Below are 21,670 nucleotides of genomic sequence, written 5' to 3'. Positions count from 1 at the left end.
AAAATCTTCCCACAGCCTAGCTGCTCCTTCTGCACCACTTTTACAAAGTCAGACCATTCTCAAAATGAAGTATTTAGCTCAGTCCCTTCCCTACTCTCCTTTTGTGAGAAATGAGGAGGGCATTTTCTGCACTAGAGGGTATGTTCTTCTCTGCTTGCTGTGATGATAAAGACATCAAGGCTTCCACAGGGTGGCTGGTACCTGCTAACACTGTGATAACACACTGAGTTTCTGCTACTTCTTCCCTTGACCTACATTAGAGATGCAGAGAAAGCTGTGAGTCTGATCACCCATTCCCTGCCAGGTCTGGCAAATCCCTTTCCTGTGATTCCTGTGATTTCCAGGCTCTGGCCAGCCTGATCCAGTGTGAGGTGTCCCTGGACGTGGCAGAGGGGTTGGAACTAGATGATCCTTGTGGTCTCTTCCAATCCTGACTGATTCTATGATTCTATGATTCTATGACACAGTAGAGGTCTATAAAATATTTCATTTGACACAGCTTCATAAATGCTGACACCATTGGGTAAGACCTAAAGAGCAACCAGATGGGTCTCAAAACATTGTTAATTCTTGAGATACTGAAAACCAACACTTTTTATCCTAAAGTCTGAAAAATTCATGGAGAACTCACCTGTTTTGCTCATTTGTTTTTCATACTGACTCTTCTATTCAAAACTCTGTAACTGGACAGTTGTTTATATCAGAATGAAAAATACCTGAATTTATTCCACTTGTACATGACAGCTAAAACAATTTAACTTCTGAATGATTTGCCAAATAATCTAAATCCATCCTCATCTGGTTACTACTCCTGAATAATTAACAATTTGCATTTGAGGTGATTTGCATCACAAAATTATCCACGAACCAAAACTGCTGAAAACTCAGAGACCATTTTGATGCAGGTTGTTTGACTTGCTCTGTTATGAACCAGATTATGACTGATTTACATAATCACATTACTAGAAATAAACAAAAACAAAGCTGCATTTTGAACTTCATTTTGCATATTAACAGGTAACACAGGCAGCAATACAAACCAAAGGGTGTGTTAAGCAATGATGTTACACTTGAATGCAGCTGAAGCTGATGATGAAAGATGAAAAGATGAAAAATATTATCTAGGTAGTCAATCCCTGTGTGATGTGTTGAAATTGCCCCCCCCCCCAACTAATTTGAGAGAATTACCCCCCTCCCAAAATAAAAATTGCCAGACCAACTCAGTTTGGGATGGAAGCAAATGAATCTCTATTTGCAAGCAAACTAAAATCTAGAAAGATGAAATGCAATAAATAGGTCCAAAATATACAATATATGTATTAGAGAGAGAGATCCCAGTCTCACAGTATATCAGAGGTTGGAAGGGACCACCAGAGATCATCAGGTCCAACCCCCTGCCAGAGCAGCATCACTTAGGGTAGTCTGCACAGGAATGCATCCAGGTGGGTTTGGAAAGTCTCCAGAGACAGAAGATATACAATTTATAAACAACACAGGAACTCCTCAGACCCCCCCATGGGTGGATTCAGGGGACCCATACACCTCATCCCCCCCTCCCTCCCTCCTTCCTGTTACCTCACACAGTAGTCAAAACAGAGATCCCCCGGCAAGGCCACGGAAGAGAGAGAGAAGGTGCAAGCAGAAAGAACAGAAGAGGAAAAGAGAGGAAGAACTGCTTCTGCCTCTGCTCTATATCCCCATTAGCAAGCCAATGAATTCTACAGACCACATCATTATTTTTCTTTTATATCCAACGGTAATAATTTTACTTTCAGCCTTTGCAGTCAGAATCTAGGCTGAAGTTCCCCCTTCAAAGTGTAACACTGTGCTTGCTTTTTTGGGTGGCAGAACTTAACCTGAATTAATGGATTTTTTTGTTTGTTTTGGTTTTCTACAGATGCAAAAAATCTTTGAGAAACTTCCAGGATTCAAAGAAATCCATGTTTTAGGATTTAAGTAAGTAAGAAAATGGATGCTGCTAGGATTCTCCTGTTCTTCTTTCCCTCTGACATGAAGAGACCTACATAACAGTGGGAGATGTATTCCTATAAACAGAAAACACTTTTCTGGGAACAACAGAGATAATACAAAGAGAATTGCAAAACACCTCCCAGGTGACACAAAGAGGTTTTGAATTACTAAGCAGAAGCAGCTTTGATTCCCTAAGGGGTGAAGGAATCAATAAATCCTTGAGGTTGTTTGCTAGCAACATTTTATTAAAGACTTTCTTTCTTAAATGGCAAGGTAAAGAGAGTTAGAAGCATAACTAATTAGGGAGCTGCTTGTTAGTATGTGGATCCTGTGCCCTTCATAGATCACACTGAGGTAATTGATAGGTCAGATTACCTTTATCACAAAATCATAGAAACATTCAGGTTGGAAAAGCCCCTCAGGATCATCAAGTCCAACCCAGAGCACTACTCTATGAGGGTCACCATAGCCCCAAGCACCACATCCGAACCACCTTCAAACACATCCAGCCTTGGGGACACAACCACCTCCCTGGGCAGCACATTCCAAGCCCTGACCACTCTTTTGCCTAATGTCCACTTTAAATCTTGCCAGTGGTAGCTTGAGGCTGTTCCCTCTTGTTCTATCACCAATTACCTAGGAGAACAGCATCAACCTCTCCACAACCTCCTTTCAGGTAGTTGTAAACAGCCAGGAGGTCTCCCCTCAGCCTCCTCTTTTCCAAACTAACCATCCCCAGCTCCTTCATTGTCTCTCCACCAGATATATTCTCCAGGCCCTTCCCAGCTTCCTTGCCCTCCTCTGCCCTGGCTCCAGCACCTCCACATCTCTCTTGCACTGAGGTGCCCTAAACTGGACACAACACTCCAGGTGTGGCCTCCCCAGAGCTGAGTCCCAGGGGACAATCCCCTCCCTGCTCCTGCTGGACACAGCATTTCTAATCCCAGTCAGGACTAGGACCTGAGTAGGGACCTTGTTTGCTTACAGTTACAGCGGCTACTATGGTCTCAGGAGTGTGTTGCCACCATAAAGATAGAGAAGAGCAATGTGTGCTCAGGTTGCACCATGTGTAATGGGAAACAGGAAAGCAGGGATTTCAATCCATCAAGGTAAAGTAGCATTCCTGTTTCCTCACTCAGAACTTCCCATTGTTTGGCAGGGAGGAAGAGAAAATGATGAAGAGCAGGCTGTCATTTGCAGACAGAGACAACGATTGTAGGCAACCCACAGAAGATCAATTGTCAGAAGATGCTTTTGATGTACAACTGATTAACTGACCAGCTTACATGCATCTTTGTTTTTCTTTCTTTATGCCATCCTTTATCACACCTTTTCTTCTGGGATGAAATGAAGACAGAAGAAGGAGAAAGATGGGTAATTTGTCTCCAATTCATAATTAAGATTAATCATTTTATAGGCTATTAGATGCAGGTGGATGCATCCATAAATGTTCTTTATCTTGGTGGGACAGAGCAAATTGATTCATAGTCTTCCTGTGTACAAATTCTGTGATATAAAACAGCAGGGACATAGAATCACAGAATTAACCAGGTTGGGAAAGACCTTTGAGATCATCAGGTCCAACCTCTCACCCAACACCATCTAATCAACTAACCCATGGCACTAAGTGCTTCATCCAGGCTCTTTTAAAATGCTTCCAGGGATGGTGACTCCACCACCTCCCTGGGCAGCACATTCCAGTGGCCAGTTTCTCTTTCTGGGAAGAATTTCTTCCTCACATCCAGCCTGGCACAACTTGAGACTGTGTCCTCTTCTGTCCCTGGGTGCTTGGGAGAAGAGACCAACCCCCAGCTGGCTACAACCTCCTTTCAGGTAGTTGTAGAGAGCAATGAGGTCTCCCCTGAGCCTCCTCTTCTCCAGGCTTCTCCATCACTCACCTTACCCTAAAAGGATCACATAATCCAATCCTTTACAGGCTCTCTCTGAAGAAAACTGACCTAAGACAATTCACTTTCAGACAACTCTATTAGTCATCAATTGGAAGTGAAATAAAAAAATGGGGAAACTTCCTATTTAAATTTCCCTTTTCACTCAGCTGTTTCCTAGTTGCACTCCCACACAGACATCATCATCATCCATATGTAGAATGGGATTTGTTTTCTCCACTGTCAGGCCCTTACCTTGGCACTGGGACCAGTTAGTAGCCTGGTAAAATGCAAAGAGCTACAGAGTCTGTTGGTGCTGCCTGGAAGTTTGCATAAAAAGAATCATTTGATAATCATCATCATCATCATCATCATCATCATCATCATCCATAATTTGAGCATTTCATAATAATTGATAATTTCAGCATTTAATAATAATCTATAATTTGGACATTTAACAAAAATAATCAATAATTTGAGCATTTAATAATAGTCAATAAATTGAACATTTAATAATAATTGATAATTTGAGCATTTCATAATAATTGATAATTTGATCACTTAATAATAATCTATAATTTGGACATTTAATAATAATTGATAATTTGAGCATTTAATAATAATCAATAATTTGAGCACTTAATAATGATCTATAATTTGGACATTTAATAATCGATAATTTGAGCATTTAATAATCAATAATTTGAGCACTTAATAATGATCTATAATTTGGACATTTAATAATAATCGATAATTTGGGCATTTAATAATCAATAATTTCAGCATTTAATAACAATTGATAGTTTGAGCATTTAATAATTGATCATTTGAGCATTTAATAATAATCAATAATTTGAGCATTTAGTAATTGATGATTTGAGCATTTAATAATAATCAATAGTTTGAGCATTTAATGATAATAATTTGAGCATTTAATAATAATTAATAATTTGAGCATTTAATAATTGATAATTTGAGCATTTAATAATAATAATTGACAATGTGAAAATTTGGAAATTTAATGACTGATAATTTCCTGGTTTAATAATAGTGGATTATTTAATAATAATTGCTAATTTGAACATTAAATAATAATTGACAATGTGGTGACTTGATCATTTAATATTAGCTGATAATTTGATCATTTAAGAGTAATAATTGACAATTTTATAACTTGGCAATTCAATAATAAATGATAATTTGGTGATTTAATGACTGATAATTTGTTAGCAGAAGAATAATAATTGATCATTGGAAAATTTAATAATAATAACTGATCATTCAATAATGTAATAACTGATAATTTGATCATTTAATACTAATAACTGACAATTTTATGATTTGGCAATTTAATAACAAATGACAATTCGGTAATTGAGTAACTGATAACTTGATAGTTTAATAATAATTGATCATTTGATCACTTAATAATAATTGCTAGTTTTAACATTAAATAATAATTGAAATGTGATGATTTGATCATTTAATAATAATAATTTGATCATTAAATAATTTAATCATTTAATAGTAATAATTGACAATTTTATAATTTAGCAATTTAATAACAAATGATAATTTGGTAATTTAATGATAGATTATTTTATCATTTAATAATAAATATCACTTGGTAATTTAATTATAATTGATCATTTGGCGATTGAATAATTGAAAATGTGAGAGTTAAATAATAATTGATTATTTAGTCATTTGATAATAATAATTGACAATTTTATAATTTGGCAATTTAATAATAAATGATAATTAGGTGATTGAATTGATAATTTGATAGTTTAATAATAATTGATTGTTTGATAATTTAATAATAATAATGGATCACTTGGTAATGTAATAATAATTTGACAGTTTTCTAATAGCTGAAATTTTATTATTTGGCAATTTAATAATAAATGTTCATTTGGTAATTGATAATTTGATAGACTGATAATACTTGATCATTTGATCATTTAACAATAATTGATAATTTTATAATTTGGCAGTTTAATAACAAATGATAATTTGGTGATTGAATAATTGACAATTTGATAGTTTAATAGCAATTTGTCATTTGATAATTTAATAATAATAATTGATCACTTCCTAATGTCATAATAGTTGGTAATTTGATCATTTAATGATAATAACTGACAATTTGTTGATTTGGCAATTTAATAATAAATGATCATTTGGCAATTTAATGACTGATAGTTTGATAGTTTAATACTTAACCATTTGCTAATTTAATAATGATAATTGATCATCGGCTAATTTAATCATACTTCTTCATTTGCTAATTTAATAATGATAATTGATCATTTGCTAATATAATAATAATTTATCATCCACTAATTTAATAATACTTGATCATTTGCTAATTTAATAATGATAATTGATCATCCACTAATTTAATAATCCTTGATCACTTGCTAATTTAATAATGATAATTGATTATTTGCTAATATAATAATAATTTATCATCCACTAATTAAATAATACTTGATCATTTGCTAATTTAATAATGATAATTGATCATCTGCTAATTTAATAATAATTGATCACTTGCTAATTTAATAATAATAATTGATCACTTGATCCTTTGGCTCACCAGTTCCAGACTCACACTTTTAAAGGTGGAATTGTCTTCCTTGAACCCTTGCCATGCCATATAGGTGTAAATGCCTTGGCCCATAAGAGTCAATGTGAAATTCCTCTCTCTCTCTCTCTCATTCTCTGTCCAGTTGATGGTATAAAAAGAACCATAACAGAGAACAATTATTTTGCAGTGCACTCATTTAGCTCTCAGTCTCCTCAGGTTAATTTAGCATTTATCAGGAGTGAGGCATTGATCACGGTGGAAGTTTGAGACTTCTGTCTCAATCAATCAAGCACATCCAGGGGGAAGCTGCCCACACCCATTTGGGCTTGGAAAAAGCCACTGTGAAAAGTGATTTCCTTGTCACATTTGCTACCTTTCCTGCTGTTTAACACCCCAAAAAAAAAGTAAAAAATTGCCCCAGATGTGATGGGATTTTTGTTTTATAAACTGTTGAATCCCTTTTCATGGCTTCCTGTATAATTTGTGGGTGATGTGTCGCCCAGTGACCCCAGCATGAATTTGTGACTCTTTGAATCAATAATCAATGACTTCAATCTATATTACCAGTACTACAGATCTCTGAGTAGTCAGATTCAACTGGTTTGTGTTACAAGAGGTTTATGATTTTCTTCAATGTTGGAATTTTATTAAAGATTATGTGTAGGAGAGGAAAAAAAATATTTGGATGCAGCAAAGAGAAGCTTAAAGAGGGCAGTCTCACTAGAAAGTAGCGTGGCTACCAGGAGAGGCTGAGAGCCCTGGAGCTTTTTGCTCTGCAGAAAAGCCTGAGAGGGGCTCTGATCAATGTCCATCAATAGCTGAGGGCTGGGGGTCAAAAAGGAGGGGACAGGGACAGGCTCTGCTCAGCTGCACCCTGGGATAGGACAAGGGGCAATGGACAGAAACTACAGCACAGGAGGTTCCACCTCAACATGAAGAGGAACTTCTTCACTGGGAGGGTGACAGAGCACTGGAACAGGCTGCCCAGAGAGGTTGTGGAGTCTCCTTCTCTGGAGACTTTCAAGCCCCATCTGGATGTGTTCCTGTGTGACCTGTGCTGGATTCTCTGGTCCTGCTCTGGCAGGGGAATCGGACAGGAGGATCTCCTAAGGTCCCTTCCCACACCTAACATCCTGTGATGCTGTGATGTCATTGTTTGGTTTTAAAGCCAGTCCTCAGGCAGTAACTGGTGTTGCTAAACTGGGCGTTTGTGCCCCTTCCTCTGGCAGCTCCAGCAGCACTGTGGCACGATACGTGGTCAACTTTGAGAGGGATGCCTCAGAAAGCAGAAGCCCAGCAGATGACCTCTCAACCATCGGATCCAACAAGGTGGAGAATGAAAAAATTCCACTGTCTCCAAAGGAGGAGAGGGAGAGCTCAGCAACCAAACTCACAGTAACAGACCTTCAGCAGCTGGTTGCCATAGCACTCCATGAAGACCAGTCCCTGCCCATGGATCTTGGAACACTTCAGTTTACTGACGGTCAGTGCCAGGCACAAGGCAAACTTTGTCCTCTCAAACTGATGGAGTTTTAATGAGATCTTTGCTTCTCTGACAGGTTGTATCCATTTGTTGTATCCCTTTCTCCTCTGTGCTGCACAGCATCCAAAGGATGCACATAGAATCATAGAGTTGTCAGGGTTGGAAAAGACCTCCAAGATCATTGAGTCCAACTGTCTACCCAACACCACCAATGCCATTCAAACACGTCCCAGAGTGCCATGTCCACACCTCCACGGACAGCAACTCCACCACCTCCCTGGGCAGCCTGTTCCAATGTCTCACCCTTGCTGGAAAGAAATTCTTCCTAATCTCCAACTTAACCTTACCCTGCCACAATTTCAGGCAACTTCCTCTTCTTCTATCACCAGGGAGAAAAGACCAACCCCCACCTGACTTCAGCCTCCTTTCAGGGAGCTGCTGAGAGCAATGAGGTCTTCCCTCAACCTCTTGAAACCAAACAACCCCAGCTCCCTCAGATGCTCCTCACATATCTGAGTTAAAATTAGCAGTTAATATAGCAAAATGTGCCTTTATAATTATACAGCTTAACTTCCAGTCTGGTTTTCCTGCTTGTACAGAGCAGGTGGATACTTTGCACACCAAGAAAAATAAGAGCTGAAAAAGAGAAAGGACTATGAGTATGCACTCATGGACATGGACAGTCTTCCTCTAACATAAATCTAGCTCTCTGAAGCTAACTCTCAAGTGTAAGCAAGCCACCCACCCTCCTAGTGAAGTCAGAGGGATCAGCACCTTTTAAAACATTCGGTTCCAAGCTAAGGTCTATGGTGTGGGACACACAGAAAGGATGCATTTTGCTCTTTGAAACACAGCAGGAGGGTCGATCATAGAATGGTCTGGGTTTGAAGGAACCTCCAAAGCTCATCCAGTCCAACCCCTCTGCAGTCAGCAGGGACATCCCCAACTAGATCAGGTTGCCCAGAGCCCTCTCCAGCCTCACCTTGAATATCTCCAGGGATAGAGCCTCAGCCACCTCTCTGGGCAACCTGTGCCAGTGTTCCACCACCTCATGGTAAAGAACTTGTTCCTCACATCCAATATGCCCTTCTCTACTTTGAAGGCTGCTCTTAGGTCTCCCTGGAGCCTCCTCTTCTCCAGGCTGAACACCCCCAGCTCCCTCAGCCTGTCCTCCTAGCAGAGCTGCTCCAAGCCCCTGAGCATTTTCCTGGCCTCCTCTGGCCCCTCTCCATCAGCTCCATGTCCTTCCTGTGCTGAGGGCTCCAGAGCTGCACACAGCACTGCAGGGGAGGTCTCAGCAGGGCAAAGCAGTGTCAGAATCACCTCTCTGGCTCTGCTGTTTTGGATGCAGCCCAGGCTGTGATTTGCCTTCTGTGCTGCAAGCTCACACTGCCTGCTCCTGGCCAGCTTCTCATCCATCAGCATCCCCAAGTCCTTCTCCTCAGGGCTGCTTTCTCTCCCCTCATCCCCCAGTCTGTATTAATAGTGAGGTGTGAAGACCTCCAGCAGAAGGTTGAAGGGCTGCATCCTGTGCAGTAATCCAGATAATAAAGATCCCCTTTCTCTGTTCATTAATCAATTTTTTTTCCAAAGCTAGCACAACCCTGGGTTTGGGGGAGGTGGGTTGAAAATAGGGAAAATAATTTAAGTGTTTTTCATAGATATGTTTACCAAAAACAAACAAACAAACAAATATTAAAACACACATCAAAATGTACCTGAACTGCTTCATTTACAAAGAGCAGTGTTTTCTTGACCTGGGGCTTTTTACTCTGGAGAAGAGAAGACTGAGAGGGGGATTTAATCAATGTTGATAAATATCTGAGGGCTGGGGGTCAAGAAGGAAGGGACAGGCTCTGCTCTGTTGCACCCTGGGATAGGACAAGGGGCAAGGGATGGAAATTACAGCACAGGAGGTTCCACTTCAAAAGGAGGAGGAACTTCTTCACTGGGAGGGTCACAGAGCTGCCCAGAGAGGTTGTGGAGTCTCCTTCTCTGGGGACTTTCCAGACCCATCTGATGTGTTCCTGTGTGACCTGTGCTGGATCCTATGGTCCTGCTCTGGCAGGGGGTTGGACTTCGGAGGTCCCTTCCAACCCCTAACATCCTGTGAGCTTGTGATATATATTTCTGTTTCTATTTCTATTCCTATTTCTGTTTCTCTTCCTATTTTTATTCCCATTCCTATTTCTACTCCTATTCCTATTTCTATTCCTATTCCTATTCTTACTCCCATTTCTATTCCTATTGCTATTCCTATTCCTACTCCTATTCCTACTCCTATTTCTATTCCTATTCCTACTCCTATTCCTATTTCTACTTCTATTTCTATTCCTGTTCCTACTCCTATTCCTACTCCTATTCCTATTTCTACTCCTATTCCTACTCCTATTTCTATTCCTATTCCTACTCCTATTTCTATTCCTATTCCTATTCCTGTTCCTATTCCTATTTTTATTCCTATTTCTATTCCTATCCTATTCCTATTCCTATTCCTATTTCTACTCCTATTCCTATTTCTACTCCTATTCCTATTCCTACTTCTATTCCTATTCCTACTTCTATTCCTATAACTATTTCTACTCCTATTCCTACTCCTATTTCTATTCCTATAACTATTTCTACTCCTATTCCTATTCCTACTTCTATTCCTACTCCTATTTCTATTCCTATAACTATTTCTACTCCTATTCCTATTTCTACTCTTATTCCTATTCCTATTCATATTCTTGTTTGTACTCCTATTCCTATTTCTACTGCTATTCCTATTCTTACTCCTATTTCTATTCCTATTCATATTCATATGATATATTGATATTGATATTTTTACTTTAATTTTTATGAAATACTTTCTCTAAGAATAAAATGTCATCTTTTTAATGCAGATTTCAAAGATCCCAAGGGAAAAATAAAAGTTCTGTGGGTGGAGGAGAATTTAATAAAAATTATTTTAATCAACTTTTCTTTTTCCCCACTAGCTCTTTTTAATTACCAGTTTTAGAAACTAGCTTGCATGCTGAGCTCCTCTGAGGGGGTGAAGAGAGCAACTGGGCACCCAAGCCAAAACACTGGGAGCAGCAGGGTAAAATTGAAAAGAATTTAGGGGGCTTGATAAACACCAGACCATAATGAGTCATCATAACCCATATGGATTTAACTCAGTGGTTCATACTTCAGTTGATTTTAAGCACTCATCCACGGTTCAGCTCTCTGCAGACCCATCCCATTTGCACTAAATAAAGGGCACAAAGACTACTGCACAGAAAATTCCTATTTCCTTCCTAATTGCCACTTTAAATGGAAATTCATGCCTCTTTCTTCTGAACATGGATTTTTATTTGATGGAGAATAGTTTTAATTCTGTTGTTTGGGTTTTTTTTTTTCACTCTGTGTTCTGACCAGTTTCCAGTGTGTCACTGCTGAACTGCTGTGTTCTCTTTCTCCTCTCTCTGATTTATTTATTTATTTTCCCTTTTTTTCAGAATCTATTATACCATCTAGTGATTTTGATAATGATATCCAAGCTGTAGTCACTATTCCTCTGGCAGGCCCTGATTTGGTAAGTTCATACTGTAAGTTCTTAAGTTTATTGATGAGAAATTAAACAAAATAGACTGAAGAGGTACAGAAACATAGAGAAAAGGCTCTTGTGCTAAAAGCACAGAACTGTAGAATGGGTTGGGTTGGAAGGTCCTGCATTTGGGTCAGGACAATCCCAGGTACTGATATAAGCTGGGCAGGGACTGGCTGGAGAGCAGCCCTGAAGAAAAGGCCTTGGGGGTGCTGGTGGATGAGAAGCTCAACAGGAGCCAGCAGTGAGCACTTGCAGCCCAGAGAGCCAAGCAGAGCCTGGGCTGCAGCAAGAGAAGTGTGGCCAGCAGGGCCAGGGAGGGGATTCTCCCCCTCTGCTCCACTCTGCTGAGACCACACCTGGAGCTCTGTGTCCAGTGCTGGAGCCTCTTATTACAAGAAAGATCTGGAGGTGCTGGAAGGTGTCCAGAGAAGGGCCATGAGGATGAGCAGAGGGCTGGAGCTGCTCTGCTCTGGAGACAGACTGAGAGAGTTGGGGTTGTGCAGTCTGGAGAAGAAAAGGCTCTGAGGAGACCTTCTTGTGGCCTTCCAGTATCTGAAGGGGGCTCCAAGAAAGCTGGGGAGGGACTTTTGAGGGTGTGAGGGAGTGATAGGACTGGGGGGAATGGAGCAAAACTAGAAATAGGTAGATTCAGATTGGATGTCAGGAAGAAGTTGTTCCCCATGAGAGTGGTGAGACACTGGCACAGGTTGCCCAGGAAGGTGGTGGAAGCCTCATCCCTGGAGGTTTTTGCAGCCAGGCTGGATGTGGCTGTGAGCAACCTGATACAGTGTGAGGTGTCCCTGCCCATCCAGATTAGATGGAGCCTTGAACAACCTGGACTGGTGGGAAGTGTCCTTGCCCATGGCAAGGAGAACTTGGAACTGGATGATCCGTAAAGTCCCTTAGAATCATAGAATTGTCAGGGCTGGAGAGGACCTCAAGGATCATCCAGTTCCAGCCCCCCTGCCATGGGCAGGGACACCTCCCACCAGCCCAGGTTGTTCAAGGCTCCATCCAACCTGGTCTTGAACACGTCCAGGGAGAAGACATCCACAACCTCCCTGGGCAGCCTGTTGCAGTGTCTCACCACCCTCACTGTAAAGAATTTCTTCCTAATATCCAGCCTAAATCTACTCTCCTCCAGTGTAAGGGCACATACATATCTGTCTTCCATAAATGCTGTAAGAATGAATGTCCTGTTGTTATATTCAAGCAGATATACTCTGTAGGGAATTTACAGGGGAATATTGCTGCTTTTCCAGGAGTAATTACAGAGCAAAGCAGGTCTCAGCAGTTCAATAGTATATCTCAATGACAGAAGGAGGGCAACTGACAGGAACAGCCAAAGCTTCCTCTCTCTGACTTTTTAAAATGATGACAGGCAATGTGATTAGGATCACAGGCACATGCCAAACGTTTTAGGCAGAAATCACAGAAACATTCTGGTTGGAAAAACCCCTCAGGATCACCAAGTCCAACCCAGAACACTACTCTACAAGGGTCAGCCCTAAACCACAGCCCCAAGCATCACATCCAAACCACCTTCAAACACATCCAGGCTTGGGGACTCCACCACCTCCCTGGGCAGCACATTCCAATCCCTGACCACTCTGCTGCCTAACGTCCAGCCTAAACTTACCCAGTGGCAGCTTGAGGCCATTCCCTCTTGTTCTATCACTAATTACCTGTGACAAGAGCCCAGCACCAGCCTCTCTACAACCTCCTTTCGGGTAGTTGTAGACAGCAATGAGGTCTCCCCTCAGCCTTCTCTTTTCCAAACTAACCATCCCCAGCCCCCTCAGCCACTCCTCATCAGATTTATTCCCAGGACTCCAGGCTGGGTTAGCTGTTTGCAAGCTCCTGTGCCTAGAGCGTGTTGGCCTTTTTGGCACGGAAAGGTAACCGTAATAATGAAAAGCTGCTTTTGACAAACTCTTTTTTAGGACTCCATGAGTGTGGAACTCCCACTAGGCTACCCCAGTCCAGCACCAGTGGACCACACAGGAGGCATCTTGCTCAGTGAATCTACAACAGTGCTGAGTGCAGACATCAGTGCCCCCGAAGACTTCAATAACTTTGTTTCATCCGAACCTGTGTTCCCTACCAAACCCTCCAGAAGACCATATCTGAGCAAATCTCCTTCCTACACAGAAGACAAAATTACTGAATACCAAGGTTTCACAGTGCCTTTCAATGTGCTGGGTAGTACTAGCAGTCCTCCAAAACCAGAGGGTTCCTACTTGCCTCCTTCAGCAGATGACTTTGCTAGCAATGAATTGATCACTGATGGCTACGAATCTCCAGTGGAGCAGGCAGGTACCTGGACCCCACCCAATCTCCTGCCACCTGAAGATGAGATCAGTGAAGCTGAGGAAGCTGACCAAGATGGCCTGTCTGAACAAGGTAAGACACACAAGATATTTCCATCTTGCAGACAGGAGATCCAGTTGTTATTACACATAGAGAAATGGATAAATGCAGTAAGTGTCCCTTTCAGATGTGAGAGACGTTTGTCTGGACCAGCAAAGGTGAAAAATGCTGGGCAGGGACTGGCTGGAGAGCAGCCCTGAAGAAAAGGACTTGGGGGTGCTGGGGGATGAGAAGCTCAACAGGAGCCAGCAGTGAGCCCAGAGAGCCAAGCAGAGCCTGGGCTGCAGCAAGAGAAGTGTGGCCAGCAGGGCCAGGGAGGGGATTCTCCTCCTCTGCTCCACCCTATGTGGAGTACTGTGTCCAGTTCTGGAGCCTCTATTACAAGAAGGATCTGGAGATGCTGGAAGGTATCCAGAGAAGAGCCACAAGGATGATCAGAGGGCTGGAGATCCTCTCCTATGAAGACAGGCTGAGAGAGTTGGGGTTGTGCAGTCTGGAGAGGAGAATGCTCCAAGGAGACCTTCTTGTGGCCTTCCAGTATCTGAAGGGGGCTACAAGAAAGCTGGGGAGGGACTTTTGAGGGTGTCAGGGAGTGATAGGACTGGGGGGAATGGAACAAGAATAGAAGTGGGGAGATTCAGATTGGATGTTAGGAAGAAATTCTCATCCCTGGAGGTTTTTGCAGCCAGGCTGGATGTGGCTGTGAGCAAACTGCTGTAGTGTGAGGTGTCCCTGCCCATGGCAGGGGGGTTAGAACTGGATGATCCTTGAGGTCCCTTCCAACCCTAACAATTCTATGATTCTGTGATTTCTGATGCCCACCTCAACAAAATCCTAATGTACCTGACTTCATAGTAGGCTAAGCAAAAATAAACCAAAACAAAACAAAAACAAAGCAAAAAAAAAAAAAAGGCAAAAAAACCCAAAACAAAACCAAAACAAAAAGACCCACAACAACAACAACAAAATAAACCAAACCAAACCAAACAGCCCAACAACAAATGCTTTGACATAGTATCACATAACAAATATTTTGTCTATCTATGTTTTTTTAGAGTGACTCAGACACAAGAGAAAAACCACCAAATAAATCAGCTAAGTGTATCCACGTGTATGTCTGGGTGAAGAAAATTATAATTCATTTATATTTACTTATTTTTAGATAGATAGATAGATAATATAATTAACCTTTATTAAAAAAAAAACAAAAACCAAACACCTCACAGATATGTTTCTCACAGTTCTCAGACATTGCAGGTGAAGAAAAGTTCAGACCAAGCTAGGAGGGCACAGCCAAATTAGGGCTTTCCACTAAAACAGCAAAATGTCCATAAAGCCTCCACCACCTCCACCTGTGGCTTGGCTTGTGTGGGGCAGCAGCTTCCATTGGCACCCCAGCAAGAGCCATGGGTCTTGGCATTGCCCTCCCTCTGTCCCAGCTGGTGTCTCCTCCGTCCTCTCCCCAAGCTGACCTCACCACCCCAGCATTCAGCTAGCAGGCTTTGGTTTTACTTACACTTGCAAGAAGCCTGTGCTAGGTGTGCAGATGTGGGAGGGATTAGTTCTTGGTTGAATACTCAACTATCCTTTGGCTCATTTCCCACAGAAAAGCAGAGGATTCACAGGAATCGTCAGGATTCTCCAAAGCCCCTGGGCAGTCTCTAAGCAATATTAAACATTCTGCAGAGAAAAACAAACAAAACAGCAAAATCAGGGCACAATCATACTCAGTGTTTCTTGATCCCCAGCAACATCATCCACTGGGGGGTCCTAGTGGACAGAAGGATGACCATGAGCCAGCAATGTGCTCTGGTGGCCAAGAAGGCCAAGGGCATCCGGGGAGGGGGGGGGGCGTTAGAAGGGCTGTGGTCAGTGGGGGAGAGAGGTCTAGAGAGGTTCTCCTCCCCTCTGCTCTGCCCTGCTGAGGCCACATCCGGAATATTGTGTCCAGTTCTGGGCCCCTCAGTTCAAGAAGGACCTCAGGGAACTGCTTGAGAGAGTCCAGCACAGAGCCACAAAAATGCTGAAGGCAGTGGAAGATCTTCTCCTCCTCTTAGGAGGAGAAGCTGAGGGAGCTGAGGGCTCTGGAGCTTGGAGAGGAGGAGCCTGAGAGGTGAGCTCCTTGCTGGTGCTAAAGACGTGCAGGGGGAGTGCCCAGAGGCTGGAGCCAGGCTCTGCTGGGTGATGCCCAATGCCAGCACAAGGGGCAGTGGTGGAAGCTGAGCCATAGGAAGTTCCGTGGAAGCTGAGCCATAGGAAGTTCCATGGAAACAGGAGGAAGAATTCTTTCCTTGTGAGGGTGACAGAAGCCTGGCAGAGGCTGCCCAGGGGGGTTGTGGAGTCTCCCTCTCTGGAGATATTCCAACCCCAGCTGGCTGTGTTCCTGTGTGAGCTGCTGTAGGTGATGCTGCTCTGGCAGGGGGGTTGGACTGGATGAGCTTTCGAGGTCCCTTCCAGCCCCTAACATTCTGTGATTCTGTGATCATTCTCAATGCTCTCTGCTGCAGGAAAGTCCTCTGCTCCCACAGGAGGCTCTACTCTGTCTCTCCATCCTCGCTCAGTCCTTGGTCTTCCATGTTTCACTCTGCACTCCACAAGCCTCTTGGAGTGAACTTATGAACCCCCCATCCCTCTTTCAAGATGTTTTTCCTGACCCAGCACACCCAACACCAGCAAGAAGGTGCCCAATGCCAACAAGAAGGTGCCCAACACCAGCAAGAAGGTGCCCAGAACCACCTTTGTCCCTGCTCCCCAGCCTGCAAGCAAACAGGCAGTATCTGCATAGCTGTCCCAGTGGGTCACCACTCTCTTGGGGAAAAATCTCTTCCTAAATTCCAATCTGAATCTCTCCACTTCTAGTCTTGCTCCATTCCCCCCAGTCCTATCACTCCCTCACACCCTCAAAAGTCTCTCCACAGCTTTCTTGTAGCCTCCTTCAGATACTGGAAGGCCACAAGAAGGTCTCCTTGGAGTCTTCACTTCTCCAGACTGCACAACCCCAACTCTCTCAGTCTGTCTCCATGGCAGAGCAGCTCCAGCCCTCTGCTCATCCTCATGGCCCTTCTCTGGACACCTTCCAGCTCCTCCAGATCCTTCTTGCAATAGAGGCTCCAGAACTGGACACAGTACTCCAGGTGGGGTCTCAGCAGAGTGGAGTAGAGACTTTGACATCTAGAGAGCTCCTACAGAGAGGCATAGAGAATGACAGCCACAGATAATTCTGGCTCTTCTGGCCTGGCCTTGCAGTTAAAAAGGCAAACTTAATCAGTAATTATGTGCTGCACATCATTCGTTGTGCCAGGCTAGGTTAATGATCCTCTTTCCCTTAATTCTCTTAATCCTCATCTTACTTGTGCCCTACTTCAAAATGAAAGCCCTCAGACAGCAGGGTGGCACTTGATCAATTTGCTTGCATACAACAGACCTGCACCCAGGGATTTTGTGCCATTTCAGAGTCTCTGAAGCTGAAACCAGCTACTTGCTCTATCAGTCCATCTGGGGTTTGTTTCACAGAGCTGCCCAAAAGGAGCTTCCTACCCTGCATTAAGGACCAGTCTTTTACTTGCATGGGTTTTTCCCTTCATTAGCTATATTCTCCAGCCATCATTTGTACAGCTCTACACTGAGAGAATCTTCATGTTCAGAACAATATCTGCCAGTGGACTTGGAAAACTTGTCCATCTCCACCAGGAAAGGGCAGTGCTTACTGAGCTCATGAATGAACTGCAATGCCAAACCCTCTTACTCTGCAACCTTCTGGGGCTGCTCAGCAAGGCAAACCCACCAGACAAAATGTCCATGGCTGTTTGACCTTTCCCAACAAAGAATTCCTTATTCATGGACAATTAGGAGAGTTTTCCTCATATTAGATTTAGATAGACATGAAGATGATAGAGACAGATAGATAGGAGAGAGGGGGAGAGAGGGAAGGGGAGAGAGGGAAGGGGAGAGAGGGAAGGGGAGAGAGGGAAGGGGAGAGAGGGAGGGGAGAGAGGGAGGGAGAGGAGAAGGAGGGGGAGAGAGGAGAAGGAGGGGGAGAGAGGAGAAGGAGGGGGAGAGAGGAGAAGGAGGGGGAGAGAGGAGAAGGAGGGGGAGAGAGGAGAAGGAGGGGGAGAGAGGAGAAGGAGGGGGAGAGAGGAGAAGGAGGGGGAGAGAGGAGAAGGAGGGGGAGAGAGGAGAAGGAGGGGGAGAGAGGAGAAGGAGGGGGAGAGAGGAGAAGGAGGGGGAGAGAGGAGAAGGAGGGGGAGAGAGGAGAAGGAGGAGGAGAGAGAGAGAGAGAGAAGACAAACTAATTAGACACTTAAACTGAAGTTGTTGAAATGGCAATTGATTCTTTTTTCTCTGATAGGTCAACTCAATGCATTTCAGCCCCTCAGCTGGGAGTCAATGCCTGTGTGCAGCACACTTGTTACAATGATTTAGTGCAGCAGTGTGCCCAGGAAATTGCCTCTTAATGTAGTGCTTCCCCAGCTTTGCCAGCAGCAGTTTAATTTTAGGTGTAAACCTCTCCTCAGTATGAGATTGCCCTGCCTTGGCCATGTAATATCATAAAAAAAACTAAAAAAATACCACCTGGAGGGCTGAGTGAAGATCATCAGTGGTGGCTGAGAGATAAACCTGGGGTTTTTTTTATTGCTGACAGCAGTTTTTAACTCCATCCCATTGTTTAATCTGCAGGGTGGGTTGCTCTGTGGGTATATTTCAGTCCAGCACCTTATTTGGTGCTCTCTGCACATTCCCTCCCCGTAAGGAGAGAGTTGTAGGCTAAACTGGACACTGAACTGAAATGTGCTGAGCTAAGAATGTCCAGATCTTCAAGGTTTGTGCTTTCAGAGCTTCCATCAATTAACTGCCTGTGGTCTGCTTTTCTTTATTTTTTCTACTCTCCTTCTGCAAAAATCTCATCCACAAGGCAACTTGGGTGATTATGCAACTCATGAAGTCTAATGAGGACAGGTGCAGGGTCCTACATCTGGGGAGGAATAACAGCAGGCACCAGGACAGGTTAGAGGCTGCCCTGCTGGAGAGCAGCTCCATGGAGAAAGAGCTTGGAGTGCTGGTGGGCAGCAAGTTCTGCATGGGACAGCAATGTGCCCTGGTGACCAAGAGAGCCAATGGGATCCTGGGGTGCAGCAAGCAAAGTGTGGCCAGCAGGGCTGGGGAGGTTCTGCTCCCCCTCTGCTGTGCTCTGCCCTGCTGAGACCACAGCTGCAATCCTGTGTCCAGTTTGGGGCTCCCCCCTTGAAGAGAGACAGAGACCTGCTGGAGAGAGTGCAAGGGAGAGGCAGGAGGATGCTTAGGGACTTGAGCATCTCCCCTGGGAAGAGAGCCTGAGAGCCCTGGGGCTGTTTAGTGTGGAGAAGAGAAGGCTGAGAGGGGATCTGATCAATGTCTCTCAAGAGCTGAGGGCTGGGGGTCAAGTGGAGGGGGCCAAGCTCTGCTGGGTGGTGCACAGCAATAAGCCAAGGAACAATGGAGACAAAGTGGAACAGAGAAGGTTTCAACTCCACATGAGGAGAAACTTCTTTACAGTGAGGGTGAGGGAGCCCTGGAGCAGGCTGCCCAGGGGAGTTGTGGAGTCTCATTCTCTGGAGCCTTTCCAACCCCACCTGGATGCATTCCTGTGTGGACTAACCTAAGTGATGGTGCTGGGGTTTTTTGTTTGGTTGGTTTGGTTTGGGGTTTGTTTTGGTTTTGGTTCAGTTTTGGTTTATTTATTTGTTTGGATTTTTCTCCCTTTTTTTTTTTTTTGTTTGCTTTGGGTTTTGTTTTCCTTTTAGTTCAGTTTTATTTTGGTTTATTTATTTGTTTGGATTTTTCTCCTTTTTTGGTTTGGTTTTGGCTTTGTTTTGGTTTTGGTTCAGTTTTGGTTTTGGTTTATTTATTTGTTTGGATTTTTCTCCTTTTTTGGTTTGGTTTGGGTTTTTATTTGCTTTTGGTTTATATTTATTTGTTTGGATTTTTCTCCTTTTTTGGTTTGGGTTTTCTTTTGCTTTGGGGTTGTTTTGCTTTTGGTTTATTTATTTGTTTGGATTTTTCTCCTTTGTCTGGTTTGGGTTTAGTTTTGCTTTTGGTTTATTTATTTGTTTGGATTTTTCTCCTTTTTTTGGTTTGGTTCGGTTGTGGGTTTGGGTTTTTTGTTTGTTTATTCCAAATGTCTAGGCCTCCTTAGTTTCATCCACTCTTTTTAACTCCTTAGGACTGCTTTTTGTCAAGGTCTCATGCAGACAGGGGAAAACCTTGGCAAAAGCAGTTGCAAACAATTTTGCTGCTGATTCCTACCTGTCACCTGGGTGGCAGGCATGTCTTGCAGCAGCCATGTGGCACTCATCAAAGTGCAACCAACAGAAAGGGTCAGCAACCCCTGGCTTCAGGACTGGATGCTGTGCTTCAGGAAGCACTCAGCAGCCCTTTTGATAAGCAAATTGCTTTTTGCTTTGCGCAGGACCATCACCACCTCTGTGGTCAGTTGCTACCAGAGACAGGGACTGATAAATACAAACTGGCAGCTGATGGAGACAGGTGATGCATGCACAGAGATCATCTTGGGATGCCCTCAAGGCCTTTTAAGTTACTTTGTTTGTAGTAAGAGGATGCCAGAAGCCCTCCGCAGCCTATCTATAGCCTGTGTGTGTATATATATATAAAACCACTTGAAGGGAGGTTGTAGCCAGGTGGGGGTTGGTCTCTTCTCCCAGGCAACCAGTGACAGAAGGAGAGCACACAGTCCCAAGCTGTGCCAGGGGAGGTTTAGGCTGGATGGTAGGGAGAAATTCTTCCCAGAAAGAGAGATTGGGCATTGGAATGTGCTGCCCAGGGAGGTGGTGGAGTCACCATCCCTGGAAGTGTTTTAAAAAAGCCTGGATGAGGCACTCAGTGCCATGGGGGAGTTGATTAGATGGTGTTGGGTGATAGGTTGGACTGGATGATTTGGAAGGTCTTTTCCAGCCTGGTTAATTCTGTGCTTCTGTGGTATAAACACACACACTGACACAGCTAGGTGCGTGGTACATGTGTGGTTACTCTGCTTTCTAGCTGCACCTTCAACACCATTTCAGTACTTCCTTCTCCTGCAGTCACCCCTCTCTAAAATGTAATCTGCCTAACAAATACCATCATGATCATGTGCCTGAGGCTTTGTTGTCATGCTGAGAGAGGGTTGCCCTGGGAGGTTGCAGGTTCATCCCATCAGTAGCTCATCCTTCATTAATGCCTCCAGCACTAATGCTAAGAAATCTGTTCTGAGGTCTCTTAACTGCTAAGTGACTCTCACTCCTTATCAGGGTAACAAGTGACAGCAAGAGCTTTGTAAACAGAGAACATCACTGGGCTTGGTTTTTCTGCTCTATCCACAGCCTTGATTACACAAGACACACAGGAGGACGTGGTAGGAGGAAAGCATCTCAGGTTCTCAGGGATGCCTTAGGCTATCAAGCTGTGGTGCAGTGTTTGGGGTGACATCCTGCATGCACAGCCCTGGCTCCACACAGCAACTTTGTTGTCCTCTTTGGGCTATTCTCTAGGGTTGTAGCCCTTGGATTACACTCTGTCAGCAGTGCAAATGACACATTACAACACAGAAAAGGAGGCTGTACAACCATGCTAGACTAAATGGGAATTCAATGTACCTACTTCATGGCCTTGCTGTGCTTCCACATCACCACAGTCTGATCTCATAGTAAAGGAGGATCACAGGCTCACAGGATGTTAGGGGTTGGAAGGGACCTTCAAGATCATCAAGTCCAACCCCCCTGCCAGAGCAGGACCATAGAATCCAGCACAGGTCACACAGG

At 43.5% G+C, this 21,670-nt stretch overlaps 1 protein-coding gene across 1 annotated transcript in view; it reads left to right on the top strand.

Moving 5' to 3' along the window:
- The window catches only part of IMPG1 (interphotoreceptor matrix proteoglycan 1), an 81,951-nt gene that overhangs the window by 39,525 nt on the left and 20,756 nt on the right, over window positions 1–21,670 (top strand). The window contains exons 8-12 of the mRNA XM_054399151.1: window positions 1,898–1,956; window positions 3,325–3,345; window positions 7,680–7,933; window positions 11,416–11,492; window positions 13,451–13,910. Of these exons, the coding sequence (XP_054255126.1) occupies window positions 1,898–1,956; window positions 3,325–3,345; window positions 7,680–7,933; window positions 11,416–11,492; window positions 13,451–13,910 (871 nt within the window). The remainder of the gene's footprint in view (window positions 1–1,897; window positions 1,957–3,324; window positions 3,346–7,679; window positions 7,934–11,415; window positions 11,493–13,450; window positions 13,911–21,670) is intronic.

The sequence above is a fragment of the Indicator indicator genome, chromosome 2 (assembly GCF_027791375.1).
Source record: "Indicator indicator isolate 239-I01 chromosome 2, UM_Iind_1.1, whole genome shotgun sequence".
Taxonomy (NCBI): domain Eukaryota; kingdom Metazoa; phylum Chordata; class Aves; order Piciformes; family Indicatoridae; genus Indicator; species Indicator indicator.
This window is presented reverse-complemented; position numbering and strand designations above follow the sequence as displayed.